Source organism: Trichosurus vulpecula, chromosome 4, assembly GCF_011100635.1.
Source record: "Trichosurus vulpecula isolate mTriVul1 chromosome 4, mTriVul1.pri, whole genome shotgun sequence".
Lineage (NCBI taxonomy): Eukaryota > Metazoa > Chordata > Mammalia > Diprotodontia > Phalangeridae > Trichosurus > Trichosurus vulpecula.
The window spans coordinates 221,692,036-221,704,614 of NC_050576.1; the positions used below are offsets into that span (position 1 = coordinate 221,692,036).

The following is a 12,579-nucleotide window of genomic DNA, read 5'->3' on the forward strand; positions in this document are numbered from 1 at the left end:
TGTGTCGTGGCTTTTTTGAGCTCAAGCTGTGGCTAATAGGTGGGCTTCTTTCCACTTCCTTCTCAGATAAGAGTTGTACCCAATTGCCTCTGGATGAAACGAGTTCACCCTTTTGAAAATAGACCCATTGGCTATTGCCCCATTCTCATTATCGATAATAATAATGGCTTACATTTGCACTAGACTTATTATACAGTAGCTTCTTTGATAGTCACAACAGCCTGTGGAAGGAGGTGATACAACTATTAGTGTAAGCAGCTAAACTGTGCAGTAGATAAAGTGCTGGAAAGCGCTGGATATGAAGTCAGGAAAACCCAAGTTCAAATCCAGCTTTAGGCACTTTCTGGTTGTGTGACCCTGAGAAAGTCACCTAACTCCCGTCCACCACCACCTCCTCATCTACAAAACGGGGATGATTAATAACAACACCTGCCTCAGAGGGCTGGCTTGAAGCTAAAATGAAAAAAAGTATTTGTAAAGTGTTTTGCAAACTTTAAAGCTCTTGCGGACCGACAAGGATTGAGTTTTCTTTATTCATTCTCATGTCTATAGCTGATCTTCCCAGTGTCCAAGGAGCAGCATCTGTTGATGTTGTTGCCGCCCCACAAAGAATTTTCACGCAGGTAGAGCCTGAGCTTGCGTCAACTGCCCTCATTACCTTTAGGATACCCATTGTCCCGTGTCTTCTGCTTCTGCCGTTTATCATTGTTGTTGTCAGCGCTCCTCCATGCTATTCTTTGACTGATTTCTTTGGTTAGATATTTCAACCACTAACCATACTGCATTGATATATCCAATTCCATCCCCCCCCACCCCCCACTTTTCCCTCCCTAACCCATGACTACGCTTTTCCTTCTCTCTACAAGGTTTTTCTACTTTCTTCTCAATCCGCTATGCTATTCTGTCTTCTGTTTACTCATTCTTTCTACTTCATTCAACCTCTCTAAAATTTCTTTTAGTTACTTGCTTTTATTCCTCCCCAGTTGCTTGTTCCTTGTAGTTGTATCTTCATTAGTTTTTCTGGGAAATGCTATGTAACCTGGCTTAATTAAGATTTTCTTGTCACTTAGGGCAGGATAATGGTGGAAATAACCAGAGGAGGGCAGCTAAGACAATGAAAAGCCTTGAAATGGTGCCATCCAAGGATTGGATGAAGAAATTTTGGCCTGGTAAAAAACTGTGTGGGGAATATGATACAAGTATCATTTCAGAGGGATCCCATTTGTTCAGTTCTATCCCAGAAGGCAAAACTAGGAGTAATTAGGTAGAAGTTGTGGACAAACAGATTTCACTATTTTCTGAGTTGATGGCCTCTAAGGCCTGATTGTGCTTCTGGATTCCCCTTTTTCTGTTAGGCATCCAGATACTTTTCTTGACCATATAACTAATCAAGTCAAAAGTTAATATGGAAGTTAATTCAACAGAGAAATAATCATAACCCTAACAAAATAAAATAAAATAACTTATCTGGGAACAATGTTTATTCTATGGCAGAGATGTATCATTCTTCCTTACCCTATATTTCCACTCATATCTGAAACATGGATGTGGTTTTGCCCAGATAAGAAACCCATTCCCCTCCCACCCCCAGGGGTTAGCTATTTTCCATTAAGCTTCTGAGTAGCTATTGTATCTAGGGCCCTGTTCTAGATATTAAGGATAAAGAGGCATTGTTCACAGTGACTTTCTCCACTACATTCTCCAATTCATATTTCCCACTGGCAAACCTTACTTATAACCTTATGACAGTTATACCCACATTTTATTCTCCGTTAGATACCCCTCCCCTCTCCTAAATGTTATGTTCCATTTCTTTTGTTCCCCCGACTTCCTTAGTACTCTGAGCTCTAATTCTGGTCAGATATGCATTAATAAAAAAATTCTCCGGGTTTCAACTTTTGTTTTCTCCTCCCCTCCTTCCTTCCTTCCTTGGCTCCAATGGCGGCCAAAAGGCCCTGCCCTTGAGACCACAGGTTTCCACAAGGAAACCAGAAAATGGAAATAATGGAAGTCTGTCCACTGGCAGTAAGTGGGTTGCTGGGGGATATTCTAGTGCCTTCAGGAGGTGAAAAATGTAAGAGTAAATGGTTTTAACATGAAGAGAATGGTGGGAAAGTTGGGCTATCAAGTAGAGGGTAACTGCATTAGTTCCTTAGTGTTTATTGGTAGTTAGTTACAGTGGGGAGAAGAGCCCACTCAAGAGTAACAGTGATTAAGGAATAGCCTAAATAAAATTTATTTATAACACCACTCTCTTGTGCTTTTTTTCTGACTGGACATTAAATAAGTGCCTTGGTTTTCATAGAATCTGGGTTGAAAGGAACCTCAGAAGCCACCAAGAGCACTCAGTACTTAACCAAGAATCCTTTCAGTAACATTCCTGACAAGTAGTAATGTAGTCTTCCCTTGAGAACCTCTAGTGAGGGGGAATAATATAGTCTGGGGCAGCCAATACCACTTTGAGACAGCTCTGATCATTGGAAAGTTTTTCATCAGATCAAGCCTACATCTGTTTTTGTTTTAAGCCTTTCTGGTCATCTTCGGACTATGCCTTTTCCATTAAGGGCATCATCTCCATCTCTTCCCCATCCCCTTTGGACTTGTCCATGGTACCACCTTGGGTGCTGATTGTCCAGCATTTTAACTTACTGGATCCAGCCCTCCATTTCACTTACCTGACATCGCTACAGGATGCCTTCTACATTCTGGTCCTCACCTACCTCATCCTTATCCCCTTTCCCAAACCTTGCAGTTTCTCCCTGGAACTATCTCAGACTCCGAATGGCTAAGTTTTATCATACCTGAATCTAGTCTCCCATTTATTTCCTACCTACTCTGCAGATCCCCTTTATGCATGGCCTTCCCCCACTGGAATATAAGTTCCTTGAAGGCAGAGGCTGCCTCAACTAGTTATCTTCAACTATTCCCTAGTTCTTCCTCAACAAAAAGAAAAAAAATGAAAGAAAGAGGGAGATGTTTGAAGAAGACTGTCAGGAATTAGATGTTTAGGATAGTTTGGGAAATTCTTTCATGAGATATACAACACCAAATTTCCTTGTATTTGAGAGAATGGAAACATTAATAATCTTGTTAAATATATTTTGAAATATATGTAAAGAAAAAGTCTATTAGAGTAACTTGTCAGTTACAGTATTGAGGAGATAAGTGCTTCTGCAACAAAAGACTGTAGAGTTCTGGACCAAATCAATTAAGATGAAATTTAATAGGGACAAATGTAGCTAAGGTTTTACATTTGGCTTAAAAAAAAAAACACAAAAACCCTAACCAAATACAAATGATGAGTTAGCAGGATTCAACTGAAAAAAGAAAGTTTTAAGTGGACTGCAAAAAAAATTCAAAGTGGAATACTCTCAACATGAGCACAAAATGGCAGCCAAGAAAGCTAGTGTGGCATTAGGCTATGGTGAGGAAGAGACGACATTAAAGTATTAAGGAAATAACAGTCATGTTGTACATTTGGAATATAGTGAGTGCTCAAGGCTTAGCACCACATTTTGTGGACGGTAAATTCAAGAACTCTGAGGGCAACACAGATGAGGAAGGGCCTGGAGTTCATGTCATATGAAGGTTGGATGAAGGAATTGGGGGTATTTAGCCTGTAGCAGAGAGAAGTGACACAATAGCTACTTTTAAGTACCCAACAAGCAGTTGTGTGGAAAAGGTTAGGTTTTTTTGATTTGGTCCAAATGTCACAAATTCAGACCTGTGTTTGACAGATACATGATTTTTTGGAATGAGTAATATTTTAAAGGGAAATACATTGCCAAAAGGGTAGTTGGGTTTTCCTTCACTTATTTTAAGCCAAGGTCAGATGACCACTTGTTTGGTATATTTTAGAGGGGGCTCCTTTTCATGTATGAACCAGTGATCAGATGGCCAGAATAACCTTCTAACTCTGAAAATCTGACTGTCGCTTGGTTAGACTATACCTACAATATTATATAGTTCTCAGTATACCATATTGAGAGGATAGTCATGGGACTTGAGTACATTCTACTTAAGAACTAATTCAAAGAACTGAGAATGCTTAGAGAAATCTTCAAACATATGAAGGGCTGTCAAATTGGGCAGGGCTTAGACTTGTTTTGCTTGGACTTAGATGGAAAGAACTAGAACTGAATGGCAGAAGTTGTGGAGAAAGATTTAGGTTCAATTTAAGGAAAAACTTTTAACAATTAGAGTTGTCCCCAACAGAACTGGCTGCTTTGGTCTTAGCGCTGAATTTCTCTTCCTTGGAGGTTTGGGATTATTGGAGAGGGAATTCTTGTTTGGGCATGGGTTGGATTAGATAGCTTTTGAAGTCCATTCTCTGACTTTATGAAGTAGCATGCAACATTGGAATTGACCTCAGTAGCTTGCAATTAAGGATGAAGCAAGTACAGAAATAACTTTAAGACAGAATGCACTAAGTTCAATGTGTTAGGAGAAATCTGAGGGTGGAGAGTATGTTTTAAAATGGCGTAATTCAGGAAGGTGTCATGGAGATGTCACTTGAGTTGGGCCTAGAGGGAATGGGTGGTAAATCTATTCTAGGCATTAGAGACAGCATGAACAAAGTGAGATGGAGAGGGACTGTATGAGATCAGTCCTATTTGGATGGAGTGCAGAGTTCATCAGAAGCAATTGTGTGAGAGTTATGACTAGAAAGGCAGGTTGGAGCCAAACTGTGGAGAGTAGAATGATCAGAGGATGCGTGTGAAAGCGCTTTGTAGCTAGGGCCACAAATATGTACCAACTGTTATTACCAACATGTTCCTAGGGAAGCTGGTATTTCTAGGACCATATGATTTCGCAACCTAAAAATGGTTAAAATGTCCTTCCCTTTTTACTAACTTCACTCTCACAGTTTAGCCCAATTTTTTTTTCCAACTAAAATGTACTATTTCCTGCTCTCCCTCTGAAGCCATCCAACATAAGCGAGTGTTTTCTAACATTCACCATTGACAGCCATTTCTTAGGGATTTCTCAGTCAGGTCCAGGATGCATTTTATGGCCTCTGAAGTCCCTTCCAACCCTGAGATTCTGTAAAAAATCACGGTAGGTATTTTATGTCCAGTCTGAAAAAAACAAAGGGGTAAAAAACGGTGTCATAATCAAATTTTATTCAGGTTGACTCCTAAGTTAATCAGGTTGATCTCCCTGACACCAGTCTTTTGGTCATATGTGAAAATAAGCCAATGGTCTGATTGGTTCTAAGCAGACACCTGACACTGTTCTTAGATACTGTTCATTGACTTGTTGACTACAACAGATTTACATGAGAAAGTATAAATGCCAGATTTTTATGGGTGAAACGTTGTACTATCTGTTACTCCCATTAGTAACTATTGTTAACTTTTTTATTTAAGTGCAAAGTAATATCATCCTATAAATTAGACCACAAACAATGGAAATTACACACTTAGCAGCCATACTTATTCTCATAGAAAGTAAGTGTGGTACCAAAAAGGAAGGAAATTTCTAAAAACTGAACTTTTACTAACTTCAACACATGAAGTGACAAATATTTTTAATACTCTCTGCTTTTAAAAAAAGTCACATTTATTTGAACAGCCAAGAAAAAAATTGCAATTTATTAAGTATCAACGAAGCTTCGTACTTTTGAAAGCAACTTTCGGTGCATGTTCTTCAACAATCACATTCTATGAGGAAAAAACATTAAAAGCCACAAACTTTTTTTTTAAATCTCAGAGTTACAGACATCTTTAATGCAAAATAAAAGACAAAAATTAAACACAGATTTTTTTACTTCCATCCCCAATTTTAAAATATCAGTTGTTTTTCTACAACTCAATGCTAGACTTCAGCATGGAAAATTGTATGTATATAAGCACACACACATATATTTGATATACATATTCAGCTATATAGATCAAATATATATAATGTATGTAATGGCAATGAGATGCAATTACTCTGAGGAAGTTTCATTTAGCTAAATACACTACTAAAACTTGAGGAAAAAAGTATTGAACCCAGTTTGTGCATAGTTCATGATCCTCTATAAAACCAGCTTTTGTTGATTTGCCAACTTTCAGGACCCTCTTTTTTTTTTTTTGATAAAACCATTAAAAAGCTAATTTAAAAAAAAATGTAATGCACAAGTTTCCTGATCCAAGCAGGCAGGGAGCACAATGTTCATATATATTTTTAAAAACATACTTGAAAGTATGCTATTCCATTGTCTTTCTTCCTTTCAAAACAATCAAAACATTGATCATTTTTAAAACATAAAGCAATTTTTTAATATATAAAGCACTCTTCAAACATCTATTTCTTTTGAGTCCATTATTTGGTAAATATGTAACTGCTACACATTAGATTAGGTATTTTTTTGTGTCTCTTTTTGTCGTCGTCGTTTTTTTTTTTAATAATATCTTCAGTGCTAGGAGTTGGGTTTAAAAATACATGAAATGGTGTGGAGTTGCTCCTCGGGAAACCCGGCTTTCCTGAGACCTCTTCCACCATGTGCAAGATAGTGACCACAAAGTTTTCGCCACTTTGACGAAGAGGAAGAAAAAAAATAACAAAAAGTACACAACAATGGCCAAAGAAAGGATAATATAACAACACTGTTCAATCCCAGAGCTCTGAAGTAGCATATCTTCATTCTGAAAATAGGTTTCTTTAGCGATGGAAGTCTTTTTTTTTTTATTCCTTTTAAAATTTTATTTTAAAGTTTGAAGGAGAAAAAAAGGTCTGTAAACAGGTGGGAGCCGAACCACTGGCTCCTCTAAAAGCAGTCTAAACCTATGTCCCAAGTGCTTGTTTCTGTTCCAGCTTGCAGGGAACCATCCATTCTTTACAAGTATCTATGGCCACAGTTCAAAAAGTTTTTTTTTTTAATCTTTATATCCCGAATGGAAAAATGGTGCAATACTCCGGTAATAATTTTCTTGCATTAGTCCACAATAAAAAGCTGCTAAAGGTAGGTATACATATTATTCTCCAGAGATACACAATGTAATTTAAACGCAACAACAGAGTCCTTGAGTAAACATTTACACATGAATTGTCGCTGACCCATCCTATTAATTTTTTCAGACATATAGGATTAGCTACGGGAAGGGTTGCTGACACTCAGTGCAAAGTTAGAAGCTAACAACAATTAAACATTTGACCAATGAGGAAAAAAAAAAAGCATATACTGAGTAAAAGGGAAAAAACCCCACATTGTTAAATCATTCACACACTTTCTCACATACACACATATGTGCACACACGCACGCACTCGGGCGCGTGCGTGTGCGTGCACACACACACACACACACGCACTTCTGTTCCAACACACACAATAGTATATGAAGTTAGAAATTTTTTCCTAGAGCCTGTTTCTGTATATTGATGTCAACCTGGAAGTGTAAAATTAGACTTAGAAAGTGTTCACATTTCATTATTGGCCTGCTGGATTCAAGTATTTGCATGTTTGATATGTTTTTTTTTAAACTTTTTCTATTTTGGGGGTTTAAAAAAATGACATGGAAAAGTAACCAAACAAGGGAAATGTGCATAGGCGGATCCCTGGGAGTAGAGAACAGGAAACTCCCCGCCTCCCCCCCCATTTAACCTGTACTTTACAGTCATGAGTCATCATTCAGATGCATGACTTTACTGTACCAATGATAGAACCATGCTTATGTCCTTCTGATGACTGGGTCCGCCTCTGGTAATGTGCATAATAGTCACAGGCTCATTTTAAATAGGCTTTCACTTCTCCCTCCCACCCCCTCCCCACCTTGATAAAATAACCCTTTCCAGCCCACAATCTGAAAAGTGCCCTTCATGATAGAACTATTCTAAGCAGCTTTTATACTTAAAAAAATAAAAATACAAAACACAAAACATACCATATAAACATAAGACAACATAAAACAAAAAGCCATGGAAAAAACAACCTGTCATTAGCATGTGAAACTGACCAAAGGTAGCCCATACTGTTCTCACAACAGTTCACAAGGACTTTGGCAGAGTTTCATAGTCAATATTGGACAGAGGTACTACAAAAGGGCTGCCAGTCTGATCTATTAAAGCTGGATTCTTTGTGAGCCCTGGACTGGAAAGGGTTATCCTTTTTTTCCTTTAGTGCTGATGATTGTTATTTCCATTTCATTGATCTGTTTTCCTAGATACTCTCCCCACTGAGAAGGTCACCAGGAAGCAGAGTGTTTAAAGGTGTAGGGCTTCCAATAACTCTGCCATCGTCGGTGCTTGGAGGGCCCCAAAGGCTGCTGGAGTACTGAGGAACTCCACCCCAGAGCAGATCACTGCTTCCTTTGCTTCCCAGGCATGGGGTGTTCCAGTGGCCCGCATCATTTCGCACCAATCCATGAGAACTGCTTGTGGAGCCCATACGAGTCTGATTGGTTCCAGTGTTGGACTGCCAACTGGAGGTGGGTGGCAGTGGTTGGCCTTGTGCTAAGAAACGGTTTACTTCCTCTTCACCAGCAAACTCAGCCAGTATGGTAGTGTTTCCTAGGACACACCTAGAACAAATAAGAATCACAAAGTAATGAGACAACCAACCCCTTTCTCAAGGCATATTTTGATTTTCAATTAAGCAGCCATGGAATCATATATTTTTAGAGCTAGAAAAAAAATTCAGTCTAACTCCCTTTTACAGATGAAGAAACTGAGGACCTGAAAGGGAAAGTAGCTTGTCCAAGTTCACATAGCTAATTTATAGCAAAGCTAAGACTAAAACTGGCTTCTTCTTCTCTGCAAGTGGATATTTAATGGCATCTCTACTTACATCAGGCTACCTTCCACTGAACAACTACACATAAAAATATATGTCCTTGGGACCATTTTTCTTTCCTGGGAAAAGCAGCAGACAAAAGATTATGGCAATATTTATACATCTTTCTGTTAATTTATCTCTGCTACTCTCAAAACCAACATACATGGAATTTGTGCATTTTTCCCCATTTTATCTTTTTCCATCAGCTATATCCTCTTAGTAAATTTGCTTCTTTAATAAGCACAGGAGCTTCTTCAGTCCACAAGACCAGGGGACTATTTATTAAAGGTATAATTTATATGCTGTGCTTTGCCATTCAAGACCAAGACATTTTCTAACCTCAACTCAAAACTCCAGATCTAATTAATGACACTGAACAAGGGTCACTTCAATATTTATCTTTAGGAAAGTTCCACATTTCTTAATGATGGAAAGATTGTACTGTTAAAAGTACCATAGGCAAAAGCATTTAGAGTATTTCAGTTACAGATAGTTAGGAAAAGATTTATTTTAATTTTATGAATGGGAATGAAAGATTCTTTCTTTAGGAAACCTTTTCTCAAATGAGCACCAAATCACACCCAAACAAGAAGCACTGAAATTCAAAACTAGAAGAAAAAAATCAATGTTGCACAGACTACACTTGATACTGAAAAAAAAAATCTGATACTGTTTCACAGTTTCACAGAAGAACTAGGGCAGCTAGGTGGTGCAGGGAATAGAGCACCGGCCCTGGAATCAGGAGGATCTGAGTTCAAATCCAGCCTCACACACTTGACATGTACTAGCTGTGTGACCTTGAGCAGGTCGCTTAACCCCAATTGCCTGGCTCTCCCCTCCCTCCAAAAAAACCCTAAACAAAACAAAAGCAGAAAAAAAAAAGGAAATTAGAGAAGAATCATACATATGCAGAGACTTCTGAGCTTTGGCAGCTTCTTCCTTGGAACTATACCGGACCACAGCATTTCCTTGAGTCAGGTTCAGGTGGAATGTAATTAGAGGACCATGTTGCAAACACAAAGTCCTCAGTGTAGAACCATCAATCTAATTGAGGAAAACAGACCAGGTTTTTTTTTATTGTCTGTCATTTTTCTCTGTAAATAATAACTTATTTTATATCACAGTCATTTCTGCAAGAATTCTCCCACCTACTCTTATTTCCTTTAAAATTTTTAAAATTATTATGAACTTGACAAACATCAACAAACATGAACATTTCCATTTACAAATGTGGGACAAAGATGAGGAAAAGAGCCCTCTCTTGAAAAAAAAAACGGTTAAGCAAAAACTTGATAAAATGATATGAAATCAGAATATATCACAACAAACAAATTTAGGATCATAATCCCAATTACCCTCCCTAAAAAGTGCTTTTGAAGTGTCTAATGCAGTTCTGTGGTAGCAGTGTCCTTTTACGCATTCTTTATGGATGAATTTTCAAACTATATTTTACTAACTAAAACTAACCACAGAAAAAGAATAGGATCATGGATCCAGACCTAGATATTATGGATCATCTTAAGTCTAACCCCCTAATTTGTAGACAGGGAAACAGAGGCGTAGGGAAGGGTAAGTGACTTGTCCAAAGTCAGGTATCAAGTGGCAGAGATGGGATTTAAACCTAGATAGAGAAAAAAAATATCAATGTTTATTTTCTCTAATCAAGCTTGTTTATAAAAGGTACAATGCCAAATTTATATTTCAGAGAACCTAATGGCACTATCTTAATGAATATAAGAGAAAAGTAGATGGCTGGACACATGTTTAGGGAATGGTGCCAGAGAGATCTGATTCGTGAATTCAGCTGACATCTTCACTCTAAACAGATTAGTTAACTTGACTAAAGTATTACTACGTGAGGATCCAATATAATTTAGGCAGTATTGATAAGTTGGCCTTTAATTTTTTTTTTTTGGAGACTGTACCTATCTCACCCCAGGCTAGAAGTAAAGCAGGCACTTCATGGGCTCAGCATGATCAACATGGAAGCTCTGACCTGCTCCATATCCAACAAGGGCTGGCTGGTCCCTCCTCAGGCAGCTTGGTGGTCCCCTACTCCTTGCAGTTCACTATACTGGTGCTAGAATTAGTGATGACACCTAATCCACGTTAGCCCACTGCAATTTAGGACTACCAAGCTCAAGCAATTCACCAGCTTCAGCCTCTCCAGTAGCAGAGATTACAGGCTTGTGCTACCACACCCAAAATTAAAAAAAAAATTGTTTTAAGATCTATGATTTCATTGGCATAAGGACCTCCTAGATGAGGAAGCTCCTTCTACCAGAGCAAATCAACACCTTCTCTGCAACTTCTAAGAGAGATTTTGCTACAGCAATGACTTGCCCTGGGTCACATAGCCAGTATGAGTCAGAGGCGGGACTTGAACTCAGATCATTCTGGCTCTAAGACCAGCTCTTGATCCACTACATCATGCAGTATCTCTCTTAAAAATTTTTAAAGACACAGGAAGAAATTCAGAAATATGTACTGACATGTCTCTACCCCTTTCTACTGCCTTTCTGATCTCGATGTGGAGAGTCTACATTGCATTACTGGCCTCTCTGCATTGATTATATCAGATCTACTTGTTCCCATATACTAAAGAAAGGGCTCTCCTTGACTAAGGTGACCAGCAGGCTAGCCCTACTTAGCAACAGAACACTCACTGATGCTCCTGTGCCGCCATCCATCATGCATTCTGCCTACCTGGGGCGTGAGGTTACGGAGGACCAGCCAGCTGCTCGTTCTTCCTGAACTGTCAGTGCTCCAGGCAGAACCTGCACAACGACCCCCACCCCCCACCCCCCCATGGGGAAAACATTGTTAGAAAGGAGGGCAATGGGACACATTCATTCTGGTTTCTAGCTTTACCCATAATTTATGGCAACACAGGCCAGCATTCCATGCTACAAAATATGATGTTCTTTAAAACAGAAGTCTTCTTCCAAGTCCCCAGAAAAATACAAAATTCTTAAAAAACCTCTAAACTTTTTAAGTAAGTGTTCTCTACCTATGCACACAAATGATTTTTGCTCCATTCTATTGCACATAAAGGTTGTCCTGTAAAATTGAGCATGCAGTATTTATTGAGATCTTTGTAGAATATTATAAATATACAACATGATGATACTGAAAATTTGTCTCCTAAGTCTCTTATGACTTTTTGTGACTATTCTTGGCATAAAGCTAATAACGATTATATCCTGATTTAAGAGTGGCTCAGGCTGGATACCTCTAGTTATCTGTCATCATGCCAGTGTCCCTTCTGACCCATGGCTTCTAAATCTCAGGGTGGCTTTGGGGGGCCCTTGAGACTCTGTAGTGCTTTACTAGAACCTGCAATGTTTGAATTGGTTTGGAGTCCAATGGTGAAGATTATAGAATCCTCACAAAAATGCATTGTAGAGACCATGGTGAAAAGGACAGGAATAGGTTACAGTGCCCCTAGAGGATGCCAAAATATCCTATTCTAAGAACCACATTAGTAAATGAACACTGACACACTTCCCACTGTTGCAACCAAAGAATCATGGCATACCAGAGGAGTAAGAGCTGGTCCAGCCAAGTGGACTGGTACCCCAAGTAGAAGAGGGCTTGGTGTTTGTTAAGCCTGGAGGAGGTCTAGTAGGTGCAGTAGTGTTTCTGGGTACCTTCCACAGTTCATGAGACAGAGAGGCTTGTGTGTGAGAAACTGGGCCGGAGGACCATGTAGATTTAATGTCTGACAGTTTACCTATAAAATCAGAGACATAAAACTTGCATACACACATATGAATAATATATAATTTTTAAATTCTAAAAACTTGTTCTGATTAGGTGAA

The 12,579-nt window shown here is 38.7% G+C and overlaps 1 protein-coding gene across 5 annotated transcripts in view; it reads right to left on the reverse strand.

Annotated features, from left to right (window-relative positions):
- Positions 1 to 7,772: 7,772 nt before the first annotated feature.
- Positions 7,773 to 12,579, reverse strand: part of TNRC6C (trinucleotide repeat containing adaptor 6C) — a 186,029-nt gene continuing 181,222 nt past the window's right edge. For 3 of the 5 annotated variants that reach the window (XM_036754792.1, XM_036754791.1, XM_036754788.1), the window contains 4 exons: positions 12,297 to 12,491; positions 11,465 to 11,535; positions 9,663 to 9,802; positions 8,144 to 8,504 (listed from right to left, as the gene is read on the reverse strand). In XM_036754792.1, the coding sequence (XP_036610687.1) occupies positions 8,144 to 8,504; positions 9,663 to 9,802; positions 11,465 to 11,535; positions 12,297 to 12,491 (767 nt within the window). Of the gene's footprint in view, positions 8,505 to 9,662; positions 9,803 to 11,464; positions 11,536 to 12,296; positions 12,492 to 12,579 lie in introns of all 5 variants that reach the window. The other 2 variants (XM_036754793.1, XM_036754790.1) reach the window with 1 other exon arrangement.